Source organism: Globicephala melas, chromosome 13, assembly GCF_963455315.2.
Source record: "Globicephala melas chromosome 13, mGloMel1.2, whole genome shotgun sequence".
Taxonomy (NCBI): Eukaryota; Metazoa; Chordata; class Mammalia; order Artiodactyla; family Delphinidae; genus Globicephala; species Globicephala melas.
Window position 1 is genome coordinate 60,237,163 of NC_083326.1, and position 13,486 is coordinate 60,250,648.

The 13,486-nt window shown below is 47.9% G+C and overlaps 1 protein-coding gene across 1 annotated transcript in view; it reads left to right on the top strand.

Annotated features, from left to right (window-relative positions):
* RAB31 (RAB31, member RAS oncogene family) overlaps positions 1-13,486 on the top strand; it is a 112,416-nt gene that overhangs the window by 89,554 nt on the left and 9,376 nt on the right. The window contains exon 6 of the mRNA XM_030836606.3: positions 5,646-5,755. Coding sequence (XP_030692466.1) covers positions 5,646-5,755 — 110 coding nt within the window. The remainder of the gene's footprint in view (positions 1-5,645; positions 5,756-13,486) is intronic.

Below are 13,486 nucleotides of genomic sequence, written 5' to 3' on the forward strand. Positions count from 1 at the left end.
AATTGATGACTAATAAGAACCTGCTTATAAAATAATAAAGTCAAAAATAAGTAAAATAAAATAAAATGGTAAAGCGTTCGCCCATCTGGCAGCACGGGGGCTAAGGCCTGAGCGAGGGAGACATGATGAGGCTGTTTTACTGAAGGAGAACATTTTACTTCTGTGAGCAGCACGTTGAGCTACCTTCCTCACGTTGGCCACTGACTAGGATGCCTGTCATTCAGAGATTCTGAACGAGAATTCACTGCCACAGTACTGCTCTTCTGCACGGGAGGCCCAGTGGAGCTCACCTGTCTCCGTTGACTTTCAGGAGGGACACAGGAGGTGAGCTTGCCGGTGAACCCCTGGGTGCAGAGTGCTGTTCTGCCCTGGCCTGCAGGTTGGATGCACCTCCTGACAGGTGGGGCCCAGGAGCTCCTTCTTGGGATCCCTGACCTCCTCTCCCCCTGCCACCCGTGGAGGAGGCTCATGGGGAATTAAATAGCCCTGGGGTTGGAATGAGTCAGCTGCCGTGTTGCCGGGTTACACCCACCAACAACAAAACACGGACCCTCATTGGGCGGCACAGCCTGTTGAGAAATCCGAAGCCACAAGAATGCTGTTTCCTGCCCTCCTGCCCCACGGGGAGCCTCCCAGGGCTGTGGGCTCTGCCTGAGTCCCAGACACATACCGTCCACGCTGCGTGGACCCCGTTGAAATATAACACCTGATGACCGTCCGAGCCTGGGGCTGGGAGGAGATGCCCCCTTTCCTGTGTTTTCAGCCCTAAGCCTCCCTCCTGGCCCTTTCAGAAGGCTGGGTGAGTCTCTGCCCCCCAGGACTTTTCCAGTTGTCCTTGTCAGCACTCCCCATCCTTCCTCGGAAGACCCCATGGTCCCTCTACCTCAGTCCTCCTCTCTGCTGAAGGCCAGTGGGGGTGACTGTCACTCAGTCATTCAGTGGGTACTTACCAATCACCTCCTAGGTGCCTGGCACTGCTAGGATCCTGGCCCCTTAAAAACAAAATGTGATCCCGATCGTAGGAGATCCACAGCCCGTTAGGGAGACAGAATCTCACCAGGATGATGGCAGCCCCCAGGCTGCTCTCGAGGAGGGGGTGCTGCGCGGAGCTCTCCAGGAGGCCACGTGGAAGGGGGTGGGGAGGGGTGGACCAGAGCAGGTGCAAGGTCCAGAAACAGACGTGAGCACAGCAAGGTCCCAGAGCGACTGTCCCGTCGGGCATGAACAGGGAGGACTCAGGCAGGAAGCCTCGTCCTGCTAAGGCACTGGGTTTCATTGGTTGGAAGACATGGAAGAATTCTATTCACGGGAATACTTGATGGATCTGTAGTTTTGAGAGATCCCCACGGTGGGCCTGGGAGTGATAGATTGCAGGAGACTGGAGGACCAGTTAGAGGCAGCAGCAGAAACCTGAGTGATGGAGACGAGGGCCTGATCACTTCGGGCTGAGAGGGGAGGGGACGCCTTGTAGGCACCTCCAGGGCTTTGGGCCTAGGAAACAGCAGGTTTACAGGGAGAGCCGCCGGTTGGTGGCTGAAAGGCGGTGAGTATAAATAGAGAAGTGATGGTTTCCAAGCCCCTTTGCTTTCCACACGGCTATGAGCCCTCTGAGGCTGTAACCGCATGCCCAACACAGGCCAGTCTGCTGGAGGCAGCCGCCCATCCCACATCCTGACCCGTAATGCTTTCACCAGCACCCCCGCCCCGCTGTCACCCAGCTCTGCACGCTCATCCCGACTCCGTTTCTTCTTATGGTCCCTGGAAGTTGGTGTCTTTCTCCGTGGTCTCCAGGGTGACTTCTGGGAGTCCTGACTTTGTGTATGTAGCTTCATCTTGAAAGTCTGAAAATACTCTTTCCCATCAAAATGGACTAGCTGTGTGTTTATCCCTTGGCTTGGGCGGACTCGTTTCAGTTTACCTGTTTAAGGCCTATCACAGCGCCCAGCCTGTGGCAGACATTCGGTAAATATTTGTTGAAAGAAATGAAGGAAAGTCATGGATGCCATGTCTCCTGTGATGGTGATTACAGAAGACCGGTTGATGCTGACGCCTTCCAGTCTCCCTGGGCTGTGTGTGGCCTCCCCCGAGACACAGCTGGGGGGTTCCAAGGTCACCGAATGGTCACACATCTACCAGGGGCCCCGAGGAAGCAGCCACTCACCTCCGCAGGGTTCTCCTTTCAGATTGTAGCTGTACCATTTGTTCCAGCGACAATTCTTGGACACCAACCAGGTGTCCCGCAGCTCAGCACATTTCTGATGCTGGCTGACCCACAGTTAACACCGACCCCATGGGTCATGAACTCGGTCCCACGAGACTACCCGCCCCTTCAGACGCCAGCTCAGGTCTTGGTTATCCCCAAGTCACCCACGCTTCTGCGCAGCAGACGACGCATTTTGGGGGTCCATGACTGGCCCGCCCAGGTTCAATAATTCACTAGAACAGACAGAACTCAAGAAAGCACTAGACTTATGATTCATTTTTATAAAGGGTACAACTCAAGACCAGGCAAATGGAAGAGACACATAAGACAAGGTTTGGGGGGCAGGGAGGGGCTGTTATGTGGAGCTCTAATGCCCTCTCCGGGCACCCCACCCTCCCAGCACCTCCGTGTGTTCACCAGCCCGCAGCTCCCCACGCCTTGCGTTCAAGGCTTTGTATTGAGCTGTCATTACTTGGTCGTGACTGATTAAGTCTCCAGCCCCCGCCCAAGGTTGGGAGTAGGGTTGAAAGTTCCCCCTCCTCTACTCAGCTGGGCAACCAGCTCCGGTCCTGCAGCCACTTCTGACACGGCCCCACCCCATCAGAAACTCAGGTGTGGTCTCCTGGGGGCTCTTAATGAATAACAAAGACGCCGACCCCTGGGGAAACTCCATGGGCTTCAGGAGTTCTGCACCAAGAACCAGGGACAAAGACATATTTCGTGTGATATCACCGTGGTGAGACACACTTTCTCAGACCCAGGAGTGGGTGGTCCTTCTAATCTCAGGTCATTTAAGAGGAGCGGGACTTGCCTGGCCTCCAGACTCCTGGCATGAGAACCTGTTCTACAGGACGGGCTGCACCTGGCCCTGCCTCCGCCCCTCCTCCAGTTTGCTGCAGTTTGGGGTTCTTTCTTTGTCTGTAAAGATCGAAGGAACGGCTTCTGGAATGTGGGTGCCTGTTTGCTCGTTGTGACAGGAGCAAAGGGGGCAGAGCCAGAGGGCCCCGCGTTGGCCCCTGTCTCTGCCCCGAGTCACTGTGTCACCTTGGCAAGTCATTTGTTTAACGAGACCCGTTTCGAAACCTGGGGGAGATCTGAGGACGCGCTTCTCTTCTCTCTGCATTTCAGGGCCCAGCATTGTTGGCTGTGAGAGAACTAACCCTTCTCGGAGGTTTACTGTGGTCCTCGGGATGGATAGGTTGTATTGCATTGCAAGTGACTTTGTTCTCCCCGTAACCCTGGCAGAAACTTTTCTGCTCGTCTTCGTCCAGCGAGGGGGCTGATGAGAGGGGAGTTAAGAACGCAGGGGAGGTGTCGCTGCAGCTTCCTTGGTTGCCAGATGGGCCCCTACCCCAGGGAGAGATGAGCAGACACAGCCCGTCTTATCTGCTCCACCTTTGGGCAGAGAGGAGCCCCACCCTTCAATTTGTGGTTTGATAAAGACTGCCAGGAAGACAGAAGAAATAGGGTGACTTGCCAAACTGAACCTAGATAAACCCTCTTCTGAAATATTTCAACTGTAAAATTCACCACCACCAAAAAACTGAAGGCTTATTTTTAATAACTGAGAGGCCCGGGGCTCGTCTGTTAGAAAACAAGAAAGAGGGTAGATTCAGGAGGGTCATTTTGCCCGGTGCCTCTTTGGTGAGAACGATGACTCAAGTGCAGATTCCAGCTGACACTCAGGAGGCCTCTTTTCTCCTGGGACCACCGTCTTGAAGGTGGCAGTGGGACCCTTTCCCAGGAAGTGCCTGAAAAGTCCTCCTCTCATATGATTTGGGGTCTGGAGAGAATTTAAATGCCAGGTAGAAGTTGCCCAGTAACTTTTTTTTAATATACATTTATTTTATTTCTGCCCGCACTGGGTCTTCGTTGCTGCGCGCGGGCTTTCTCTAGTTGCGGCGAGCGGGGGCTACTCTTCGTTGCGGTGCGTGGGCTTCTCATTGTGGTGGCTTCTCTTGTTGCGGAGCACGGGCTCTAGGCACGTGGGCTCAATAGTTATGGTGCACGGGCTTAGTCGCTCCGCGGCATATGAGATCTTCCTGGACCGGGGCTCGAACCCATGTGCCCTGCGTTGGTAGGAGGATTCTTAACCACTGCGCCACCAGGGAAGCCCTTCCCAGTAACTTTATGCACCAGTTGAAACCATCGATGAGGCCTGTAGAAGAACTGCCCTCCCAGTTTTGATTTTCCCTGCCCTCTGCCCTTTCCCTGTAGCATCCCCCTAGCCCAGCCCTGCATTCTGTTGCCTGCAGCACTGGAGGAGCTGGTGAACTCTCCCCTGCCTCCCCGTCTAGTCCCTTTCGTGCCCCTGTTTCCCTAGGATGTGGAGCTGATCCTGTCGCTGGCCCTCCGTGACCACTAGGTGCCCACCTGCCCGTCCACGATCCCTGCTGGACCCTCTCAGCCCCATCACTGACTTTCTCTGCCCTCAGACCCCACGTCCTTCATTGTCAACCCTCCATTGTACCCAAGGCAGTGCTGGCTGGGTGCGGAGTTGACTTTCCATGGCACCGGGGATGGGGGAATGAGGGCGCTCCCCACCTGGGGGGCCTTTGTCAGGCTGCTGTATCACAGGCCCTGGTCCATGTTCTCACTGCCTCTCGTGGCCACACTTCAGTGACCTCCTCCAAGGCACCTGCCTGGCTTCCGTTGATCAAATGCATGGCTCTCCACCCCGCTGCTCCTGAGCACTTTGCTGTCCACACAGATATGACAATGTTGTTCCTTCGCGTGTCCGTGGGTGTGTGTGTCTTCGCTCTCAAGTGTAGATTCCAAAAGGCAGGGACTAGGGTTTTCTCTACACCTGAAAGAAAGGCTGGCATACAACAGCACTCACTAAATATTGGTTGAACACATCAGTAAACTTCTGGAGAACAGGCACTGTGTCTTTTTAAATGTTTGGATCCACCGCAGTATGTTCACATGAAAAGTACATCAATAAATGTCTTTTTAGATTATTCATCTAAATGTGCCGTTGGAGTTGTGAACATGCTCACTGCCAAACTTCCAGATCATGTCACATATTTTCTCTGATTTATAAAAGGCAATATATGGAAATCCTTAGAAAAGCATGTATGCATGCATACGCACATACACAGATTTTTAAAAATATTGAGTCATTATTATGGGAAAAAATTTTGGAATCAATCCTAACTCTGAAAGCTGGCCTTACTCCTAAAGCCTTTTCCTACTGTTCTGGAGTTCTTTCCTTCGGTGGGACCGGGGACAGTAGTTTATCTCCATGGATGCCAGAGAGCAGGTTTTAAACTTGAAAAAGCCTCACCCATCTTAGGTTTCCAATACTTGCTGAGCAACCGAGTTACTATTCTGCAGGACCCCAAGGGAGCTGTTTGCACGTGAGCTTTTTCTTTGCTCTGTCGGGTTATTTATCCTGTACAAACGAGCATTCATCTCTGTCTGGGTTTGCCCTCTTTTCCAGGGAGGTGCCCCTGAAGGATGCTAAGGAGTATGCAGAGTCCATTGGTGCTGTTGTGGTTGAGACCAGTGCAAAGAATGCAATTAATATAGAAGAGCTCTTTCAAGGAATCAGTAAGTACCTGATTTGTGTTTTCCGCATGGCTTGCATTTTTATGCTCTGGGAGTCAGAGGATAAAAACCAGGGAGCTCCAGAGGAGAGCACTTCCTCTGTGTGAATTTGTTCGATGCCACAGATACTAAACCCTGCAGTTCTGCCCTGGTTACTGCAGACCCACACAGTGCATCCTCATTCTCCATCTCTACGAGTCTGTGGTTTCACCTGCCGAGTCTGGGTTTTGTGAATCAAAATGAAGTAATCCTGTTGAAAATAAAATGTATTTTAATCAAAGAATTATATATTTTATAGCATTTTATGTTAGTATGTCCAGGGGAGGAGAAAGAAAATAGAGAGTGATAAAGGTATAGAAAACCAAAATCACCCATGAAACTGAGTGACTCTGGGCAAACGAAACAAGAGAAGCTTTTAGTCATTTCTTTTGCCTGGTGATTGTCGGCAAGAAGTGGTGTCTTCATCCCATGTGACCTGAAGTTGGGAAGTGGGTGGAGAGTTGGTGTGGAAAACTTCTCCTCATTTCTGATGAGTTTTTTTTTTTAATTGAAGTATAGTTGATTTACAATGTCGTGTTAGTTTCAGGTGTACAGCAAAGTCATTCAGTTATACGTGTGTGTGTATATATATACTTTTTTTCAGATTCTTTTCTCTTACAGGTTATTACAAGATATTAAGCACAGTCCCCTGTGCTGTACAGTAGGTCCTTATTGGTTATCTATTTTATAGATAGTAGTGTGTATATGTCAATCCCCAACTCCTAGTTTATCCCTCCCCTTTCCGCTTTGGTGACCATCAGTTTGTTTTCTATGTCTGTGAGCTGTTTCTGTTTTGTAAATAAATTCATTTGCATTTTTTTTTTTACACTCCACATGTAAGAAGTGATATCATATGGTATTTGTCGTTCTCTGCCTGGCTTACTTCACTCAGCATGATCATCTCTGGGTCCATCTGATCAGTTACTGATGGAAACTGATGGCTCTTGTCTTTGTCCCCAGTCCTGGGTCGTGTTTGCTTCCCTATCTTTATGTTGGTCTCACGAATAACTTTTATCTGCGGCTGTTCCCCAGCCGACGGCCAGCTTGAACCTTCACAGCTTCCTTGGTAACAGCTTTTCCATCCTGGATCCCCCCAGAGAGCGACCTGCCGGTGGCTGTCTCGAGAAACTGTGTCCTGAGATGCCCTCGGAGCGTGTGCCTAGCCAGGTGCAGGGAGCCAAAGTCCTGGGGTGCCCGTCTCAGGAAAGCCGAACCCCAGAACAGTTGGCTGGGCTGCAGGCAATTCCAGAAGGGAATTCCAGAAGGGAAACTGATGTTTTGGTCTCCGTGCGGCCTGCAGTCCCTGTTGGCGAACCTCTCAGAGGCAGAGGGGCCGTGCTTCCCAGGACAGATTTGATTTCCTTTCCGCTGGTTTTGGTTTGTTACTTCAGACTCTGAGAACCCACAGCAGGGAATATTTTGCTTGTTTCTCTTGGCTTGAAGGAGACTTCACCGCACATGAGGAGCTCTGACCTGGGTTACTTACAGGGCCCAGGAACACGCGAAAGAAGCAGTGGAGCTCTCTGCAGCCCTGGTCCCACTTGTTCGCCGGGGTCCACATCCACTTCCCTTCCTTCCTCCTTCAGAAGGATTTGTATTCCTGCTGTGGTTTCACCCTCAAAACAATAGTATCCTCTGAGCTCTCGGGTCTCGGAGGTCGGACTCTCGTGTGCCAGGGCTGTAGTTTTACGTTGGAAAGCCCACATCCTCAGACTCCTGGTCCTGCCCGAAATTGGGCCGTGGGTGCAGGGCTGCGCCGTGTGAGTCTGGGTGACGTCTAAGAGGGTTTGGATTGAGCTCATTCCGCTAACCTCGTATTTCTTCAAACTCTGTCTTTTCTGGGGACGTTCAGCTTTTCTGGTACGTCAGGCTAGTTGTACAGCTGGTAAACATTTTGTTTTTATGAATATGCATTAGTGGTTTTAATTAATGCAGCAGGAGAGCTGCTGACAACTGTGACATTCACAGCCGTCCCTGTGCAGCTCCTGGTATTTTCCAGAGCCCTCTCCCCCACATCCACGCAGCTCTGTGTACCTGAAATTCACCTTGGGATTTCTGCACGAGCTAGGGGACCTTCCGAGGTTTCTGCAAAGTCATGCTTTCGATATAAAATGACATAAGGCCTTCAAGGAAGAAAACAAGCCTGAGCCCAAGCATTAGTCTCTCAACTCAAAAGCTAATTCCTTTGCTCTGTTCGGCCAGTATAAATCCCTTCATGCATATGAGGTCTTTATGGATCAAAGTGATGGAGACTTTGCATAAGGAATTCCTGAGAGCCTGGTGGGCTGCTTCATTTAATTAAAAAAACAAAAACGTTTTGCTTATAGCACTGGGTAATCATGGCTTCAAATCATTAATTCGTAGAGAAGCCATTGAATTCTTGTATCTCCTCATCTTCCACATCAAATAAACAGTTGTTTGTTTCTGTTTCATTAGACTTTGGTTAGAGTTACCTTAGCAAAGAAGCCTGTGGATACCCAGACAGTGGCGAGATGTCCGTCCATATTTATAATGTGGACCCTGGTGCCTCCCTGGCCTCTATTCCTTCAGGTGCGTGTCTCCAGAGTGGGATGTTGTCACCCACTTACAGGTTAACTTAAAACACAGTACTGAGCGCACCTAGATACATTACAGCAGACACCTCGTTTATTTTCCTGCCCCCTGTTCCAACTTGTATTACATATGCTCCTCCCTGAACTCAAAATAGGTCAAGATATTGCTGACACCTGTGCCCCCCAGAACAGGGTTGCAGAGACAACATGCCCGGGAGAGAGCAGTCACAGAAAACCATGCAGGAGGAGTGAGAAGAAAAGCCGTTAAAGAGGTGTGCTTAAGCAAAATTGATTCAGAGCAAGAGACCAGCGTTTCCCTTTTACATTCCCAGAAGGCCCGTAAACCAGAAATGAGACAACTGTGTTTTGGGAACATAAGTTAATATATTTCATAACTGGAAATTGTTAGCAAAATACTGTTTTCAGACTGAAGCTGCCCTGTGAAGTGTTTGTGCTGCCTTTGGGGTGGTCTGTGCACACTCCGTTCTCTGGTTGGCATCCTCCTGGTGCCCTTTTCCACCACTCACTTTTGACCCGCTTTACCCAACAGTGTGTGGCTAATGTTCTTCGTGCATCTCCATTCAGAGTTGTTCTTTTTTTTCAGCCGCACCACGTGGCGTGTGGGATCTTAGTTCCCCAACCAGGGATCAGGCCCACACCCCCTGCACTGCAAATGCAGAGTCTTAACCACTGGACTGCCAGGAAAGTCCCATGGGGTTGTTCTTTTTTTTTTCCCTGGGTTTTTAGATCTTTAGTTTGAACACTAACGTTTTCCTCTTTGAGTTAAAACATAGGAAGGATTCTTAGCCAAGAAAATTATTGTCCATTGAGTTTTTAAATTGGTGTGTGGAAACACAGCGAATACTCGATTGTTGTCCCAAACCTGTATAGTCTTCCCTATGAAACTACTCTGCCCGTCTCAGTCACCTTGAGAGGCAGGTGAGGAGCCCTAACAGCAGTAAAGGCTTCATCTTTGCTCCCTCCTTCGTACATTCGCTCTCTCCCGCCCCACCCTGCATGAGATGCCCCTCCCTTCCTCCCCACAGATGTTAATTCCCTGGAATCTCCTGCCTTTGTGAAGTCTCATGCATGGCTCTCCCCTTTGACTTGAGGTTACTATGGTCTCTGCTCCATCACTCTGACACTTGGACATATGCTTTCTCTGAGTGATTCTCCAAGGGTTCCAGGTATGCGTCTCTTCTTCTGGTGAGCTGTAAGTCCTCTGGGAGCTGATCTCATTCTGGCACATTCCCCATAAAGATGAGGCTAGGAAATAAGAGAGTGCCCAATTGAGGTTTTTGAATCTGGACCTTCCAGTTCATCTCATGCTGTTCCAGGAGATAATATTTCAGTGGATTCACTAGATCAAGTGAAATGTGTCACTTTTCTATGGGTACTTAAGTTGGCTAGCACCAGGCCATGCTGGACACCAGGGACAGCCTGGGGAACAAAACAGACTGACGGTCGAGTGGGGAGACAGGCTGTGGGTACAGTCAAGTGGGTGTGTAATTACACATCGTAGTCAAGGCTGAGAAGCAAAAGTACAAGGACCGTGGGGACAGTTACAGGTGGGGACTTTAGATTGGCTGGGGAAGGTCTCCCCAGGGAGATGGTTTTAGGCTAGACCCGAAAAATGAGAAGAGGGCAGAGAGCTCACGAAGAGCAGTCAGGCCAAGTGGACACGGTGTGTGAGTTCCTGAGGCAGGAAGTGGTGGAGCCTTTAAGGAAGAGAAAGGAGGTGGGTGGGCTGCAGGGTGGGAGCTCAGGAACCACATGGGGGGGGTGGGAGGGGAAAGGGGTGTTAGAGACTGAGCCAGATGCTTGCAGGCCTTGTAGTGGGGAGATCCACCCTGGAGAATGTGTCTGGAGGAGGAGGATGCTGTTGTGGTCCTCTAGGAGAGAGGCCTGGATGAGGAGGAAAAACGTGGATGTGAATTTCAGAAGTCTTTTGGGAGTAGAACCAGGAACACTGGGTAGTGGTCCGAATGGGGAACAAGGAACAGCATGGTCCTGAGATGCACCCCAGGCTCCCTTCCCTGGAAGGAGGAAAGTGAGCACAGGAGCAAGTCCTCTGAGGCTGGATTTGCTAAGAGCCTGGCAGGCTGGATTCTGGAGCATGGGGAACACAAGGTTTGCTTTGTGGATTTCAACTCAAATCCCCTACCCTTTAAAAAGAATCTCTCCCTGAGGGTGAAAAGACTTGGGGCTGCAGGCTCAACAGAAACATGTCTGGATTGGGGCAGGACCTAGGCTGGACAGCTGTGCTTCTGCTCAGCTAACTTGAATACTGACTAGAGAACACAGGGTTTGTCCTGAACATCACATCTGGAGATGAAACTAGGCTTTTGTTTGTTGTTAGTTTGAGAACAAGGTGAGAAATATTTGGGTTTTTTTTTAAAGTGAATGTAATTAGAGGTACAAGCGTATGAGTTTGGAAAAATTAGAATAGGGTGTTAACGTGAAAGACAGGAAGTTAAGGCTTATGGGCAGTAATCGTGTCTTGTCTGCAATCATTTGTTGCACAGAGTGTTAGCTATTTTAAGTCCACTGGATTTTGAAATTCTCTAGGTGGACACTTTTGGTTTGGAGCAGGTTAAAGAAAGTTTAAAACAAAACAAAACATATGCACATTTTATAATAGTACAGCAAACTGTCAAATGAAGGTAAGTTTAGCCTTTGTGGGACAAGGAAAGGACAAAGACAAAGCCTGTCCACTTTCTTAACCCCTCGAAAGTTAATTTACCAAATGCAATGATAGGAGACCTCTGCAAAAGAATGTAGTTTCAGAATGTGGGTAAGTTGGGTCTCAAAAGCCCTAAACGTGCATATCTTTTATCCCAGTGATTCTAAAGAAGAAATTGGCCAGGTGTGCAAAATGTAGTAATGATGTTTCACATAGAACAAATTGTCATTCTGTGCCATTGTTGCAATTGCTTACATATATATTAGCTCATTAATGCACCGTTTGTCTTGTGAAATAGGCACTGTTATCATCCCTATTTTACATCTGAGGAAGCTGAGGTGTGGAGAGGTTTGTGATCTGCTCTAGGTCACAGAGGGTCAAGATTAGCAGCCAGGCAGCCGGGCTCCAGAACCCAGGCTCTCAACTGCGAGTCTGTATCACTTCTCATTGCAGATGGCAGCTTATGGTAACAGTATTCATGATGGTGAAAAACAGGAAATGACTTAACTGTCCAACACTTGGGAAATAATTTTTTAAAAATCATGGGACACCAGTATAAACTAGTGGTTAAAAATGAGTTTGTAAATCTGTCTTTAGTGACATAAAAAGAGAAAATGTTGAGTGTGAAACCAAAGTTATAGGGCAGTTTGTATAATATCCTGATTTTATAAAATACGAACCATATAATATATAATAGTAAATATATTCTTCTGGGCAAATATTGGGAAGATACACACACATTAAAACGTCAACAGTGGTTGTTTCATGGCGGTGAGATTGCAGGGAACTTAACAAAAGACTTTATTACAGGAAAATTTAAACATATACACCAGTAAACTGAATAACATAATGAACCGTCACGTACGGTCATCACCTGGTGTCCTTGGAGGATTGCTTAGGACCCCAGCGAGGATCCTCAAGTCCCTTATATAAAAGGGTGTAGTATTTGTATATAGCCAAGCACATCCTGCCATATACTTTCAATAATCTCTAGATTACAAATAATACCTAAGACAATGTCAGTGCTACGCAAATAGTTGTAAATACAATGTAAATGCTATTCAAACAGTTGCCAATGTGGCAAATTCAACTTTTACTTTCTGGAACTTTCTGGAATTTTTTTTTCCCTCGAATATTTTCAGTCTGCGGTGAGTTGAATCAGCGGATACAGAACCTGCAGACATAGAGGGCAGACTGTACTCATAACCAAGCTGGTTTCATCCCTACCCCCCACTCCCCCCGACCCCCTGCCTGTATTATTTCGAAGGGAATTCCAGACATCATTTCATCTGTAAATATTCTCAGCATGTAACTTTTTTTTACCTAAAACAACGACATGCTCACATTAATACTCATAATGCTATAATCATATTCATATCATCAAACATCCAGTGTTCAGATTTTCAATGGTTCATAATGATCATAACTGGTTTCTTTGTTTGCATTTTATAGTTTGTGTGGATCAGGAGGCAAATAAGCTACACACACAGTGGATAAAATTGATAAAATTAGCTGGTGTGTCTTTTAAGCCCCTCCTTAGCAGTAGGTTCCCTCCTTGCAATTTCTTTATGCGAGCAGTTAGGTCAGTTGTCCTGATCCGAGTTGAACACACAATGGATTTTGCTGAGTTCCATTTTAGTACCGAGTGGTATTCCGTAACGTGAGTAAAAATTTGTTAGTCCATTCACCTAAACATTTGGGCTGTTTTCAGGTTTTGGCAATTAATTACAGGCAAGGCTGTGATGAGCTTTCGTGTACAAGTCTGTGTGGGGAAATACCTAGAAGTGGCGCAACTGGCTTATCTCACAGCTAATGGTTCACACTCTAAGGGTCCCCCAGACTGTGTTCCAAAGCAGTTTGAACATTTTACATTCCCACCACCAATACAGGAGAGCTCCAGTAGCTCCAGCTCCTTGCCAGCACGTGGAATGATCAGTTGATAAAATTTCAGTCATTCGAATGGGAATATAGTGTTCTCTCCTTGTGGTTTTGACGTCCATCTTCCTAACGACAGATTACGTTGAGTGCCTTTTCGTGTGCTTATTCGCAATCCTTGTGTCTTCTTTGGGGAAGTGTCTGTTCAACTTTTGCCCGTTTTGTATTGAGTTGTTTTCTTATTATTGGGTTCTAAAGATTATTTATATAGTTTGGATACATGCTCTTTATCAGATAATTGTCTTTCAAATATTTTCTCCCAGGCTGTGGCTTGCGTTTTCACTTGCTTGACGTCTTTGGAAGAGCAGAAGTTTTTCATTTTGATGAAGTCTAGTTTATTAGATTTGTTCTTTGTGGCTTGTGTTTGTTTTTTTTTTTTTTTTTTGCGTCTTATAATTTTTAAATGTTAAACTAAAAAATTAAAAGGGATATATCCACACAATGGAATATTTTCCAGCGATAAGAGGAAATGAGCTATCAGGCCATGAAAAGACACGGGAGAATGTTAAATGCATATTTACTAAG